The following is a 16880-nucleotide window of genomic DNA, read 5'->3' on the forward strand; positions in this document are numbered from 1 at the left end:
TGTCTCACAACCCCCCCCCCCCCCCCCCCCACCACCACCCCAAACCCATCTCGCAGCTGGCCGCACACAAAGGGTCTCACACGTGCCCACGCATGTTTGTGTTCGTATATTCACACGAGGAAAGCCAACCCAAGGACATGTTTAAGCACACACACAGTGTAAACAGTTTCGTGTCCCCGCAACCATACAGAAACGAGAGCGTGCACAGAGTGTAAACAGTTTCGTGTCCCCGCAACCACACAGAAACGAGAACACACACACAACCGCACATGTATGACAAACAGATGAATGTCAGGAAAACACGAAAGCAGCCACAGAGAGCAAGACGTAGCGTGACGTAACTGCAAAGGATTCATTACGACAACATAGCATGGTTTAACGTAGCGATAAATACCATGACAGTACAACATAGCAAGCGTGGCGAAAGATAACAAACAAGAACATAGAGTAGATAAGTGCAACATAGCATTAACCAGCATCACATCAAAACAGGAAAAATAGCAAAATACAGTGATACCTCGGTTTACGAACTTTTTTGGTTTGCGAACGTTAAATGTATGAAAATTTTACCTTGGCATACAAACTATTTTTCGGGATACACACGGAGCTGTCACAATGAGTGATGTGTTGTTCGCGAATGAGCCACTTCTCCTAAACGAATATGGCAGCCGGCTTGTTTTGGTCCTCTATTCCCCGCCCCCAGTCGTCAGTTAAAGCCACGTGATTGGTCAAGAACGCAGCAGTGGCTGGGGCGGGAGTTACAGACAGAGAAAGAGTGAAGCCATTCTCCAAAAACGAAAATGGCTGCCGACATTTTTTTGTCCTCTATTTCCCGCTCCCAGTCTTTGGTTAAAGCCACGTGATTGGTCAAGAACGCAGCAGTGAGGGGAGTTGGTTTAAACATTAAAGACACAGGCAGACGAGAGAGAGAGAGAGAGTGACAAAATTGATAGAAAACAGTGAAATTTGGACTTGTTTCAACTTTGATAGTTCAAAGGCAGAGTGTAGACTGCAAGGTTAAAATTCCCATCAACCAGGCTCCACAAATAACCCGCACTAGCCATCAGTTCGAACTTCCAAGATGTACAACCCAGAGCTCCTTGAGACACTTTATGCAAAAAGCTCTCCATTCCATCAAGCCATCAACGACCATCACAAACGTAAATAAAATGACTTTATTATATAGTACAGTTTATTTCTTTAATTATAATACCACAGCACATTTGTTATACATAAAATAAGGTATATTTTGTGTAGTTTTAAGTCTTAAAATATTAGAAAGTAGAAAATTATGATTTATCGGGGACCTGGGAACGGATTATTCTCATTTTAATGGTTTCCTATGGGACATACATTTTTGGGATGCACACTTTCCGCCTTACACACTCTGTCTGGGAACCAATTAAGGTCATAAGCCAATATATCACTGTAGCAGAATGTAGCAGCATTGCATAACATAGCATAGCATAGCATTGTGTTGCATAACAGTAAAACAGTACCAAATATTACACAACGTAAAAGTGGGGGAACGTTTATGAGTGTGATTTCATCTTTTGGGGTCCTTAAAAATCATATTTTCATCTCATTTTTTGTTTTTTTTTTCCTCTTGTGACAGGAAATGCAGGAAAACGTGAAAAAGTGTAAAAACTTCCTAGCCACGCTCATCAAGCTAGCATCACACAACTCACCGTCGCCCGAAACCTCCAAGAACGTCAAAGCTCTTGTGCAAGACCTGCTGGTGAGAATGAGAAAAAAAATACAAGTCGCCCACATTTTTTTGCGTTTCACAAATTTGCATGTTTAGTGTTCTAGGGGAACCTGTTACCTAGGTATGCGTTGAAAAACTCTACTTTTTCTATCACGGTATTTATTTAGGAAAAGAGTACAATAACAGCTGCAAAGTCCTCCTTGCGTGACTAATAAAAAAAGCAGTGCTACTATCCTGAGAAACGGGGCTTTGGCGCCCTCTGTGGAATTTTACGGTATTTCAGAACAAGCACAAAAAAACGCAAAAAGGGCATTGTAGCATGAAACTGGCATTGGTCCACAAAAGTATTTTTATAGTTATCTATTAGCTATATAGTTACTAGGTGGCTAGCTATCTAGCTAGCTATATGTTGGCTATTTATTAGCTATTTACTTCCGGGTTGAGTGAACGCTGGCGTGTGTGGCTGCCACAGAAAAAGTTATTCTGCGACTGAGTTTTGAAAGACGCTCATAAATGAAATGTATTATTATTATTTATTATTAACTACTAGGCTACGTTGCTAAATTCTGGCGAGAAAGTAGAAAAATTACCTGACTAGATCGGTTCGTGACACAGGCCGTGTATTTAGACTTTTAAATGTATTTTAATCACATGGACATTTTAAAGCTGTTTTTTGGAGGGGAGGCAACAATTTTATTTTTCCCAGGCAAGTATTTGACTTTCTTCATTCTGAGAGAGTATTTTTCGATTGGATTGGAGATAGCTAGCTAATAATTCAAATTTCCCCCTTGTGGGACTTATGTAGATAGCTAGCTATCTATCAGCTATCTATCAGGCTAGCCATTTCAGTCAGGAAACATATTAGCTATCTATTAGCTATCTAGCATTCTATTAGCTATCAAGATGGCTGGCTATCTATCTGGCTAGCTATTTGACTCAGGAAACATAATAACTATCTATTAGCTAGCTATCTGGCATTCTATTAGCTAGCTAGCTATCTTTCTGGCTAGCTATTTGACTCAGGAAACATAATAACGATCTATTAGCTAGCTATCTAGCATTCTATTAGCTAGCTAGCTATTTTTCTGTCTTTTTGAGTTACTTCCGGGTTGTGTGAACATTGCCGCTACTCACCCACAGAAAAACTGATCCTGTGACTGTAAAGTGACATTGAGAGTTTTGAAAGGCGCTTAGAAATGAAATGTATTATTATTATTATTATTAAATTAATCCATTTATTCCAAGGTTGTGTTTCTATTTTTGACAGAGCTTTTCCACCAGAGCTAAATTCGCTGTGCCCTTCTGGTCTGTAGGTGGCGCCATAAAACGCCTTATGACTTTCCGACATAAATGTATTTGATAAATCGTCAGAAGTGCCACCCCGCAAGGACGCTGTTGATTATTTTTCTTCATATCTGTGTTACAAAAATTAGGATGCTAAAATTGAGCCGGAGGAGTTCACGAGCCGGCTGCAAACGGAGCTCAAGTCGTCACCACAACCTTACCTGGTACCTTTTCTTAAGGTGGGTCTTCAAGTAATACGAATTCTGCACTATATAACAGTGGGTTATCAAAAGAGGCCAGAGGTTTGACCAGTGCTTTATCGGCACCCGCCGCAAGAAAAACCAAAACCCGAACAAATTCGGGAATGGCGTTTCACGTCACACTTTTCAATTCCCGACTAAAAATTTGGGAATGGCAGCAAATGAGTTAACGGCAGCGTGTTGGGCATATAAAACATGTGCTCTATTGGGTTCATGTCAGGGAACTTTACATACTGAAGTCGATTTTGCTCTTTTCCGCCCATCTACAGAAAAGTCTCCCAGCCCTTCGGCTGTCTTTGCTTAACAGCCAGCAGTCCTTGACCCAACCACCGCCGCAGGGCATCAAACCAGCAGTGCCCATCGTGAGCGGGCCGGCCGTCCACGTACGTCCCCCGAACAGCGTCGGGGCTGCCGGTGCCAGCGCGCTGCCGCATGGGACGATGGGACACGCAACCGCCGCGGTATGTATATAAAATATTAGTGTACAGGCTACGGGGTACGCAACGTTGACTCATAAGTGAAGATGAATGTGAAAAACAGGCAGTGGGCCAACAATATCATATTTTTTGGGAGCATACCTTCATTCTTAGGTATAAGCAGTGGCTGGTCATGAATTTCTTCACTCGGCCTTCAGTAGTGCTATGTCTGAATCGATCCAGACTGAAAAAAGTGTGCTGTGATTTCCGACAAGTCCATGAAAGGGCATCGTTAGCCAGAAAATAACTGCTATATATATATATATATATATATATATACAGTGAGACCTCAACTTACTAACTTAATTGGTTCCCAGACAGAGTGTGTAAGGCGAAAAGTGTGTATCTCAAAAAAAAATTCGCATAGGAAACCATTAAAATGGGAATAATCAATTCCCGGGTTTCCATAAAATATACTTTTCAACTAAATAAGCCTTAAAACTACACACAACTACTTCTATGTATAATAAATGTGCTATTGTATTGTAATGAAAGAAATACACTGAATTGTATCATAAAGTCACTTTATTAACATTTGTGATGGTCATGTATGGCTTAATGGAGTGCCGTTGGAGGTCGAAGGTCAAAGGGAATTGCTGTTTGGAAAGAGAGGCGCATTACATGAGGACTGTAATTAAAGAAATAAACTGTGCTGTAAAATAAAGTTTTATTTACCTTTTTGATGGTCGTTGATGGCTTATGGAAAGAGAGTCACCTTCCATAAGGAGTGTTGGTAACTTAACCTCTGGTGCTGTTCGGTCGTGTGCTTCCGCCGAAGATCACTCCGCCAGCCGTGGTGGGTGTGTATTATGAAAATAGTGCTTATTATAAGGTTTAATTTTCATAAATTTGATGTTTGTAAGACGAAAAGTTTGTAAGTTGAGGTGTTTGTAAGTTGAGGTCTCACTGTATATATATATATATATATAATATATGCTGTATTTATTTCTATCTTGAATACTTTCATGCTCCAACCAAATCAATTTTTTTTCTGTCTTGAAAACGGCTTTAACAGTATATCTCCAACCAAATCAATTTCTTCTCCTCCTTCAGCCATGGTGGGTTGACAAAATTGCCATTAAATCAACACAATATATATATATATATATATATACACACACACACACACACACTCACACACACACACACTTGGGCTGTATCTTCTCCGAAATTCGTTGCCTATCTTCCTCCCTGCCTCCATTAAGCGGCGGAGAGTGAAGCGAGGTAACTAGGTCAGCCCCAGGTCAATTTTAAAGCAATGTGGTGGGCCGCAGTCCATGTCCATAACATGCCTCTGGTTTCTCCCTCTTTTTCTCTCTCCCTTATGCTCTCTCTCATACTCTGTCTTATACAATTTAATTAAATAAAAAATTGAAAGTAAAAAACTAGAAAACTACAAATTACAATGATACCTGAGCTTACGAATGCTCCCAGTATCGGTATGCTAAGTCGACCATTGCTACATGTGGCTAAGGGTGTTTCTGTGTTGTCAAAGCAACGGTCGCAGGCAGTAGAAGAGGTTGAAAAACTTCTGTTGATTTGGATTAACGAAAAGCAACTAGCAGTGGACAGTGTGAGTGAGGGTATTATCTCCGGGAAAGCACAGCAAAAGGAAGTTCGTCATCATTGACAACTTCCTTCACAAAGGTAAATAAAATTACTTTATTATCCAGTACAGTTTATTTCTTTAATTACAATACAACAGCACATTTATTATACATAAAATAAGGTATATGTTGTGTAGTTTTGAGGCTTATTTAGTAGAAAATTATGTTTTATGGGGACCTGGGAACGGATTATTCTCATTTGTAATGGTTTCTTATGGGAAAAAAATGTTCGGCAGATGAACTTCTCTCCTTACACCCACTTGCTGGGAACCAATTAAGTTCGTAAGCTGAGGTATCACTGTACTGACTAAAATACAAAAAAAAAAGATACATTTTCACTTCCACTTTTTACCTATTGAACGGTTCTTTTTAAAGGAGCCAAAAATCAACTTCTTTGTGAGGTTTTAAAAGTGAAAATAAACCTGTCGGGCCGTTCCCTGGACATCATTTTTATTATTTATTCGTTCAACCACAAAAATCAAATATTAAACACGCTATAGGTGAACTGAAGATGGAAATACGTACACATGGTATAAAGGAGAACCGACACCATTTTTTTTGTTTCATAACTGTCATCAGAAAAACTTTTTATAGCATCTAAAATACCCAAAACACGCAGGCTGATATTTTAGTCAAATGCAAAACACCAATAAAAATGAGTTAAAGTGTCCCAAAACTACTTCAAAATGACCCCGGAAATTGCGAGTTTCAGAAGGTCCCGCCCCCTTGTTCGTGACGTCACGCCAGGACATCTTTGCCTTGCTCTAGAATCAAAACAATGGCTTCAGAGTCAGAGAAAATGCTTTCTTGTTACTCATCCAGTTATGAATATGATTCAAATAGTTCTGAAGAGGAAAGCATACATGTTTGCAATCGATTAAAGAATTTATTTTGGGCCATTTTGAGGCAACATTGGGGGGAAATGGATCACCAAAAAAAGAGGCAGAAAATGGCTGATACATTCCTTACATGGAGCTTGGACGCCCTCTTCTGGCGGCTTTTGGGTGCAACGCGGTTTTCAGACCAAACAAGTACAGCAAAATACATTGACGTGATGGAAGGAGTGCTACAATGTGGTTTTCTTTTTCGGTCAGGGGCGTTCCTTTAGTGACGTCACGTACGGACTCGTCACCAACTCAAAAACAAGACTCCCTGAATATTCAGCTGTCATGTCTACTCTTGTAGACATGACAGTGTATTGCGTTTCCACAGGCTGATAAATTCCTTATATGGAGCTTGGACGCCCTCTTCTGGCACAACATGAGATTTTCAGACCAAAAAAGCATTATTGACGTGATGGAAGGACTACGACAATGTGTCCTTTTTTTTCGGTCAGGGGCGTTCCATCAGTGACGTCACGTACGGACTCGTCACCAACTCAAAAACAAGACTTCCGGAATATTCAACGCGAGTCTTAAAACGTAAAATATAGCTATATGCGGTGGAATCTTTGTAAAATACGCTCAGTAGAAATCATTTGAAGTGATTTTACAAATTATGGACACAACTTGTCCGGAGGCGTCGGTTGTCCTTTAAAACTTAAAAGCATGCTGGGGAAACAAACCAAAAAAAAAAAGGTGTTTTACTCTTTTTGCCAAACTTTGTACCTGAGTTGTTGTTTTTGCTATTGTAAGTGTGTCGCTGGCTGGCCGGCGGTCTTCTGCTTTTCTGTGCTGAATGAATTCCTTGCCTACGGTGCATCTCTGGGAAAAATGGCCTTTGCTTTCTTGCCCTGTTTTATTTATTTATTTATTTATTTATTTATTCATTTCTTTTCTACTCCCGCACTTCTTTTCGCCCCTTGAACAGTAATATAGCACGTGTCAGAGAATGGGAAAACAAGGCATTTTTTTTTTTTGCAGCAAGAAGCAAAGTACTAAGGAATGGATGGCTGAGCCTGAGGCTTAACCCGTAGCATTACACGAGAAGGAAGTGTCTCTTAAGAGCTTGCCATTGCCACTGCCTGCCTCCTCTTTCTTCTTCCTTTTTTTCCCCCCCACTGCTATCTAGATTTCTGGTTTGTCCTGGCGTTAACTTATCTAGAGATGCATGCTCTATTTTTGAGTACAGTGATACCTCGGTTTACGAACCCCTTGCCTTAGGAACTTTTTGGTTTACGAACGTTAAATTGATGAAAACTTTACCTTGGCATACGAACTTTACTTTGGCATACAAACTTTTTTCGTACACTGAGCTGCATCAATGATGTGTCGTTCGCGAACGAGCCCGTTCTTCTAACAACAAAATGGCAGCCGACTGTTTTTGTTCTCTATTCCCAGCCCCCAGTCTTCGGTTAAAGCAATGAGGGGGGGTGGTTTAAACATTATAGAGACAGGCAGACGACAGTGAGAGAGTTTCAACTTTGATAGTTCAAAGGCAGAGTATAGACTGCAAGGTTAAAATATCCCATCAATCAGGCTCCACAACCAACCCGCACAAGCCATCTGTACACTTGATGCAAAAAGTTATCAACCCAGCTAAACAGAACACAATTGATGATGAACTAGGTAAAATTATCACAGAGAAAGCACCTACAAGGGATCATTCCTCAAGATGGTGGTTCAAGGTTACGTTCCTCATCAAGTGTTTAATGCTGATGAAACCGGCTACTCCATTCCATCAAGTCATCAACGACCATCACCAAGGTAAATAAAATGATTTTATTATACAGTACAGTTTATTTCTTTAATTATAATCTAATAGCACATTTATTATACATAAAATAGGGTATATTTTGTGTAGTTTTGGCCAGGACAACCAACGTCTCCGGACAAGTTGTGTCCATAATTTATAAAATGGCTTCAAATGACTTCTACTGAGCGTATTTTAATAAGATTCCACCGCATATAGCTATATTTTACGTTTTAAGACTCGCTTTGAATATTCAGGAAGTCTTGTTTTCGAGTTGGTGACGAGTCCGTACGTGACGTCACGAAAGGACCGCCCCCTGACCGTATTGTAGCGTCCTTCCATCACGTCAATGTAGTTTGCTGTACATGTTTGGTCTGAGAAATGTGTTGCACCCAAAAGCCGCCAGAAGAGGGAGTCCAAGCTCCATATAAGGAATTTATCAGCCTGTGGAAGCGGAGGTGGCCAATGGAGGTCGCCATTTTGTGCCTCTTTTTTTTTGGTGAGAGATTTTGCCCCAATGTTGCCTCAAAATGGCATGGAATAAATTATTTAATCGATTGCAAACATGTATGCTTTCCTCTTCAGAACTTTTTGAATCATATTCATAACTGGATGTGTAACAAGAAAGCATAATCTCCGAATCTGAAGCCATTGTTTTGATTCTCCAGCAATGCAAGACGTCTTGGCGTGACGTCACGAACCGGGGGCGGGATTTTCTGAAAATGCCCAATTCGCAGCTCAATTTTTTGCAGATTTTGGACACTAAGTCATTTTTATTGGTGTTTTGCATTTGACTAAAAATATCATACTGCGTGTTTTGGGTATTTTAGATGCTATCAAACGTTTTTCTGATGTCAGGTAAAAAACAAAAAGTGACGTCGGTTGTCTTTTAAGGCTTAGAAAATTAGAAAGTAGAAAATTATGTTTTATGGGGACCTGGGAACGGATTATTCTCATTTTCATGGTTTCCTATGGGTAATAATTTTTTGGGATACACACTTTTCGCCTGACACACTCTTTCTGGGAACCAATAAAATTTGTCAGCCAAGGTATCACTGTATTCTGAACAAACTGATCATCTCCTCCCAGGGTATGAAGACCACAGGCCCCATGGGCGGACAAGTCCGAATGCCTGTGATGATCACGCAGTCCATGAGAGCCCAAGGTGAGACATCTGCTTCGCTTATCAAACTTGTCGTCTGGGAGCTTTGGCGGTCTCGTTTTGGCATTCTTGCCAAGCTTCCATGTTGTGACTCAAGGCCAACCCGGCGTTGCGGCTAAGTAGGCTAAACGGGTCATTTAGCCATAAGTGAAGCGTCCTCCTGGCGGTCTTGCCGGATGTGTTACGGACAGGAAGCATAGCAAGAGAAAAGGTGTTTTAATATATTAGTATTTTATTTTATTTTCTATTGGTATTGCATTTATTTTGTATTTATGTATTTGTTATTTTGTCTTTTTTTTTTTTTTTTAAATTGTCTGCTTTTTATTTGTATGTTTTATATTTGTTTTTTTTTTCTGCCTTATGTTTTATTTGTGATTACATGTTTTATTTATAATTTGTAATTTTGTATTTGTTATTTATTATTTGTATGTTTTTTTTTTATTTTTTTGTAGTTTTATTTTTTGAATTTAAAATTTACCATTTTAAATTTTAATTTGTTTGTTTTCTGTTTTATACTTCATTTGATATTATTAAATGTCAACAATTGTATTACTTATTTATTTTATATTTTTATTTGTAATGTTTTTTTTTTGTTTTATTTTTTATTTCTTACTTATTTAACTTGTAATCTTTATTTTTTTTTTAGGTTTTCTTACTTTATTTTTTTAGGTTTTATGCTTTATGTTTTTTTAATTTTATTATATATTTTTTCTCTTAAATTTTAAATTTATATGTGTTTACTTTTCATGTTTTATTTTTAATGTTTTATTTATTTATTTATTTATTTATTTATTTATGTTTCCCTTCTCCATTTTTTCTGCCTATAAAGCCTCTGCTGATTCACACACATATTTTTCCCGCTAACGTCGCCTGAGCGCTCTCCAAAAAAGAGATAGCTTGCTGAGTTTTCTCGGTAACAAGCGCACTTGTTTACCCATTTTTCCCATTTGTGAGTCTGTATGTGTGTATGTGTATGTAATCAAGGGTGCATCCAAATTTGATCTACCACGTACAAAATGGCCTGCAGAAAAAGGATCTGTAGGTCGTTTTATGCCCGCAAATTGGAATGCGGGCTTCGTTCTAAAAATACTTTTTTTTTTTTTTTTTTGCGCCCTTCGGCGAAAAACATGCCTGTTAAGATCAAGTTTGAATTCACTCTGGCAGTCATTGTGCCTCATTGGAGAAGAGGAGGAAAGGGGGAAGTGAGGAGGGGGTGTCTTGGAGGTGTAAGCAGGCGGTGGTCTGAAAGTGTGAAAGTGTGCGTTTATTTTATGCAAACTTGCACCAGCCTGGAGAGCATAAGCAGGCTGACCAACCGATAATATGATGGATGTAAATGTTGGAGTGATAAAAACCAAATATGCATTCCAGTTGACGCCTGTAGCTGTGCCTTCGTTGCGCGCAATTGCCCATTTTACGTTACAATTTAAAAATGAAACAAAATCAACCATGATACATTCTGCCTCAGATCCAGGTGACAAAAAATCTACCAAATATACTCATTTTTTTTGTAATTGAAATAAAACGGAGCCCATTTTTATTTTTAATCATCCTGCTTTAAAGAACTAAAATGGAGAATCATTTCTCAATGTTTTCCCACCATCTTTGAACAGGCACAATGGGGAAGGTGGGCACGTTCCAAGCAGGGAGGAATCCGGTGGGTTTGGCTGCCCAAATCCCCGGCAATCAAAAAAACAAGCTCAACGACCCCGGAGGAGGATCTTTCAGGTACGCCTTTTTTCCTGTCATTCCTCATACTCTCCACATGGGGGCAGCATTTCCTCTTAAATGCCTTTGGAACGAGGACTTCAGGCAACACTCTAAGCACAAAGTCTGTTTGCTGCTCCACTTGGTTACACACATACACGAACACAAGCACTTTTAATTTCTGAATAACATAATTGTATCCAGATGGGGGAGATTTATGGTAGTAGTAAACAAAATATAAACCAAAAAAAGTCCATAGTCTCACAGGATGAATAAAAAGGTTCATGACCATACCTGTCAACCTTGGCTAGTAGTTTCCCTTATAATAATAATAATAATAATAATAATAATAATAATATATTTCATTTCTGAGCGCCTTTCAAAACTCTCAAGGTCACTTTACAGTCACAGGATTAGTTTTTCTGTGGGTGAGTAGCGGCAGCGTTCACTCAACCCGGAAGTAACTCAAAAACATATAAAGCTAGCTAGCTAGCTACTAGAATGCTAGATAGCTAGCTAATAGATAGCTATTATGTTTCCTGACTCAAATAGCTAGCCAGATAGATAGCTAGCAATCTCGATAGCTAATAGAATGCTAGATAGCTAATAGATGGCTAATATGTTTCCTGACTCAAATGGCTAGCCTGATAGATAGCTAATAGATAGCTAGCAATCTCGATAGCTAATAGAATGCTAGATAGCTAATAGATGGATAATATGTTTCCTGACTCAAATGGCTAGCCTGATAGATAGCTAATAGATATCTAGCTATCTAGATAGGTAATAGATAAGTCCCACAAGGGGGAAATTTGCATTATTAGCGAGCTAGCTCTAATCCAATCCAAAAATACTCTCTCACAATCAAGAAAGTCAAATTCTTGCCTGGGAAAAAAATGCCCCCCCCCCCCCCCCCCCCCCCCAAAAAAAAAATACAGCTTTAAAATGTCCATGTGATTAAAATAAATGTAAAAGTCGAAATACACTGCCTGTGTCACGAACCGATCTAGTCAGGTACTTTTTCTACTTTCTCGCCAGAATTTAGCAATGTAGCCTAGTAGCTAATGCGATGATTTTTGAGCAATAAACTAAATAACCGATGTGGTTGGTGTCAAAATCGCCATGGCGATAGATCAGATGGACACACTAAATGATTACAATTCCCATATAAAAGTTGGAGTATGCCGTATAATATTTGAAATGATAAAAAAAAAAAAAAAAACGCTAACACAAGCAAAAATACAGACATCGTACCACGTTATAATAACGACGAAGGCGGAAGTAGACACAGAAACATGTCACCGACAATACACTCTCTGTAAGATAAGAATCTGCTTTAAATTAGATATCAAGTAGACAGGATGAACTTAATACAACTAACAAATAACATGTCGTTACATTTATTTCGGTGTTTCGTGACTCACCAGGACAGCGACGAGGCATGTCTGGGTCGCATGGGCCAATGGGTTCGCGGCAATGCCCCGGCCTCTGGTTGTCCCCAGGGCAAAGTCAGTGCCCCGGAGCCGTGATTGATAAACCGATAAATCTTTAGCAGCGTTGGTAATTAAGCTGTCAGGCGGGGCTTGTTACATGACAACCATGTTGCCCCCACCTACCCCCTGTGGTGATCACCATGGGCGAACGCACACTCACGGGTGGATTTTTTTTCTTTGGTTATTTTGCTCAACTTTGTGCGAGCGGAATAGTCCTCATATAGTCACAGGGGTGCTCTTAAAATGTTTTTAACTTATTCACTCGCTGCCAGATGATGTGCAAATATGTCCATTCCAATGCCAGGGTTTTTGTCATTTTCACTCAAATTGCAGGGCCCACAGAATATTGAGTTTTAGGACTACATTAACATTTAAAGCACAACCGACAGAAATTTTCTTGTTTCCTAACTGACATCAGAAAAAAACGTTTTATAGCATTTAAAAAACACAAAACACGAAGGCTGATATTTTTAGTCAAATGCAAAACACTAATAAAAATGACTTAAAGTGTCCTAAAACTGCCACAAAATGAAGTCGGAACTGGGCAAATTCAGAAAGTCCCGCCCCCTTGTTTGTGACGTCACTATTGGTCACACACTGCCTTGCTCCAGAATCAAAACAATGGCTTCAGATTCGGACAAGATACTTTCCTGTTACTCATCCAGTTATGAATATGATTCAAATAGTTCTGAAGAGGAAAGCATACATGTTTGTAATCGATTAAAGAAGTCCTTCCGTATCAATTCTGGACTCCAATGTAGCGTCCAGAAATTGCACAAGATGGCGCACAAGCTCCATTTGAAATGGGCTGTTTTTTTGTTGTTGCTGGAAATCTATGTAAACTTACACGTGCTTTATGTGTGGTACCGCAATTGACACGCAACGATTCACCATCGCGTTATTTATATAGTTTTCCTTCTAATTTCGCCATCAACACAGTTTTTTTCGATGAAAAAAAATACCCAAAATGCATTGTGTGTCGCTTTCTCGGTCAGGGGCGTTCCCTCCGTGACGTCACTTAGGGCATTGTCATCAACTCGATAACAAAATTTCCTGAATGAATGAATGAATTCATTCATTCATTTATCAATTCAGCGCAAGTCTTAAAACGTAAAATGTAGCTATATTCTGTGAAATCTTTGTAAAATACGCTCAGTAGAAGTCATTTGAAGTGATTTTACAAATTATGGACACAACTTGTCCGGTGGCGTCGGTTATCCTTTAAGGGATATTTCTGACATAATAATGTTAATTTTATTTTTGTACAGCATTATAACTGATTATATTGATTTGGATATTCAAATAAACATTGAAGCCCAACACATTTTAATGTTAAGATAACTCCTGCCCGTCCACCCCCCTTTTTCTTTTTTCTTTTCTTTTGCCTGTACATATGATGTAATGCAACAACTCTATTACATGTTTGGGACCCCCTCGGAAAAGAGATCATGCATCTCAAGGGGTGATTTTTATTTATTTATGTTTTTTTTCCACCCCCCATCTAGTTTTGCTTGGCCGTGGGCGCTGTGGTAGCATTTCCGAATGTTGCGTTTGCTCATGTTGTCTTGCGCAGTTTTTGTTGTTTGCTGTCCTTTCATATCGCTTGAGGCCACCAACGTGTCTCGACTTAGCCTGGCGCCACGTGGGCAGATTTGTTATGAACACGCAACTCGGTGTCACAACCCCGCCCATGTTACCTTGAAAGGAGACATCTGATTAATTGAAATTTAACTCATTCATTGCCAATGTGCGAAAATGTGTCCACTCCAGTGCCAGGGTTATTGTCATTTTCGCTGAAATTGCAGGACCCACAGACTATTGAATTTTAGGACTACATAAACATTAAATCTGGCGTGAGAAACCTGATACTCTCTTCTTTCATCAGAAAATAAGAGTTAATCCCTTATGTTATGTTATATGGGTCTGGAGTTATCTGAGCTTGAAATGGGGGCAGCTGTACAAAATGCAATATATACTGTACATATTGATTTATATATCGCTTTAACAACAGCTGAACCTGTAACAAAACGCTAACATGGACAAAAGGCAAATGCTGCCCTCTTGTGGAAGAGATAAACAGGTTTGGTCAGCGCTGTATCCGCACCCCTTGCAAGAAAAAAAACAAAACCCAAATACATTCGGGAATGGCAGTGAATGAGTGCATTGGTATTTGCACAATATTCCTTCAAATAACAAATACTAAATGGTAGTGATCCCCCCCCCCCCCTCCTGCTACTGCCAGGCTACCGCGAAAGCTTAATTACCATGACAACCAGCAGCGGAGGCTGCGATTGCGAAAGAGTTTGTAGGAAAATTTAAATTTGATCGATTTTAGAACCATCATCCTTGTTTCGGTTTGCGACCAACGGATGGCCCCGCCTGCAGCTGCAATGGTGTTGGTCATTTTAAACAGTGGCAGTTAAAAGGACTCCCGGCATGACCATTCTGTGTCGGGTCATTGTTTGTTTCACCCTGTTAAGTTTCTTCTTCTCATTTTTTACTCATAGTTTTGTTTGCTACTTTTGACCTTTTTGTTCCAATAATATTGTTGTTTGAGATTTTGTTCCTGCCGGCTTTATATTAATACACTTTGTCAAATAGAACCTGCTCCTCCCTCATGACTGCTTTTTTGGAGTCCACCACCACCAACGCCTTGCAAATCGTGACATTTTTTTAATCCAAATAATTTTGTCCGACTTCATAGTGATAGGGATTAGACAGAATAAGAAGTTATCATATTTAAAAGTTTCATGCTGTTAGATGCTTAGTCAACATGCGTGACTCGAATACACAATAGAAGCACAGACAACCCGGGGTCAATCAGGTCAACAGACACAGCAAGTTAAACTGTCATCTTCATCTACGACACAGGTGTCAAAGTCAAGGCCCGCGGGCCAAATCCGGCCCGCCACATCATTTTTTTCGGCCCGCGAAAGCAAGTAAAACTTGTTACATTCCATGATGATTGCTAAAATCCGAGTCAAAATTTCATATTTTTGGATGTCAATCGCAATAAAAGTCATTATTCTTGACTTCAGATTTGAAAACGAGTTATTCATCCTGTGACTGTAAAGTGTCCTTGAGAGTTTTGAAAGGCGCTTATAAATGAAATGTATTATTATTATTATTAATTTGCTGTGTGCTCTATATGTAATATTTGAAGGGATTTAATCATTCTAATGGGTTCCCCAAATTCATAACGGCCCTCGAGAGGAAACCATAACTACAATGTGGCCCGCGGCAAAAAATGACTTTGACACCCCTGATCTAGGAGATCTGGCCTTGGACAGAATTTAGGACTTGGGAAACTCCTTTATCACTGAAGCAATTTACGACTTGAAACTCCTTCACAGGAAAAGCTCATTAGCCAGGTTGCAAATTTATCAATTCATGGAAGAAACAATGTTTTATTGCTTTCAGCTGTTCACGCTCAGAACGTTCCAGGGGTGTGGTATTCTAATCAAGAAAAGTATGTTTTACGAATGTATCACTTAAATTTGCAGATACTCTCAATAAATAGCTTGGCAGAGGGCTGCAGGATTCAGGTGTCTGTCATGAATGGCTACGTCTCCTGCCGGCAGTAAAGACAATCTTTCTGGTTTTGAGTCTTTGTCTCCGATCGAACATCTCTGACACATAGAATACCATGTTCACCCCACACCCCGTTATTAAACCCTGTGTCTCGCTCTTGAATGGACCCTCTGTGGGATAATGAACTCTCTTTGAGGGGTTGCTTTAATTTCTCTGAGTCTTTTGGCAATTGCCAGAGCTCCAAATCAAAACGCCCTAGACAGGTCTGACATTAAAAGGAGGCAACGAGATATGAAATGCAAAATATTGCTCGACTACAGCTGGGCGCTAATAAAGCCGAGATGTAATTAGCGGTCCTCGGGAGCATCTCGAGTTATTGGATTGGCTTTGCTTGGGGGTGGGGGGGGAACGCAGCCGGCAGCCACATGCATGCATAAGCGGCGTTTCCATATCAAGCTTGTGTTTCAAAGCCGGGGCACGCCATCGGTGAGGATGATAGGGAAAGCGGTGCGCCCACTTTTAACAAGGAATGGGGGTTGAATGCTTCTTGAACCCCTTCTTTCATGCCTCAGCCGCTCTGTGCCTTTTTTTTTTACCTTGATGGTGGCCTGCAGCGTGAACATATTTGAATCTGGCTCTTCAACAACCCCCTCACACCCCTTTCTCCTTCACAACCTTTTTACTTGGAAGGACTTGATGTGCTGAATGTAATCGAGTCACATTTTATTGAAAAAAAATAAACAACAGTAGGCCCCGTATCGTTGTGATATACACAAAAACAATAAATGAAACCGCAAACAGAGCTCTTAGCTGTGGGAAAGAGGAGGCCAGTATTTACATTAAGACCACGGCTAACTGCCATATGTGGAAAAAATGTGTCCACTCCAGTGCCAGGGTTTTTGTCATTGTCACTCGAATTCCAGGACTCACAGAATATTGACTATCACAAATTAAAATGATGGAGCACTATTTATTTATTTATGTATTTATTTATTTATCCGATGTATTTTCCTATGTATTTGTC

General features: G+C 39.7%; 1 protein-coding gene across 3 annotated transcripts in view; it reads left to right on the forward strand.

Moving 5' to 3' along the window:
• Window positions 1–16880, forward strand: part of LOC148900947 (transcription initiation factor TFIID subunit 4) — a 108746-nt gene that overhangs the window by 9754 nt on the left and 82112 nt on the right. For all 3 annotated transcript variants that reach the window (XM_088993040.1, XM_088993041.1, XM_088993042.1), the window contains 5 exons: window positions 1616–1738; window positions 3142–3231; window positions 3522–3713; window positions 9056–9131; window positions 10742–10856. In XM_088993040.1, coding sequence (XP_088849166.1) covers window positions 1616–1738; window positions 3142–3231; window positions 3522–3713; window positions 9056–9131; window positions 10742–10856 — 596 coding nt within the window. The remainder of the gene's footprint in view (window positions 1–1615; window positions 1739–3141; window positions 3232–3521; window positions 3714–9055; window positions 9132–10741; window positions 10857–16880) is intronic.

The sequence above is a fragment of the Hippocampus bargibanti genome, linkage group LG03 (genome assembly GCF_051943395.1).
Source record: "Hippocampus bargibanti isolate YZ-2025 linkage group LG03, ASM5194339v1, whole genome shotgun sequence".
NCBI classification, from domain to species: domain Eukaryota; kingdom Metazoa; phylum Chordata; class Actinopteri; order Syngnathiformes; family Syngnathidae; genus Hippocampus; species Hippocampus bargibanti.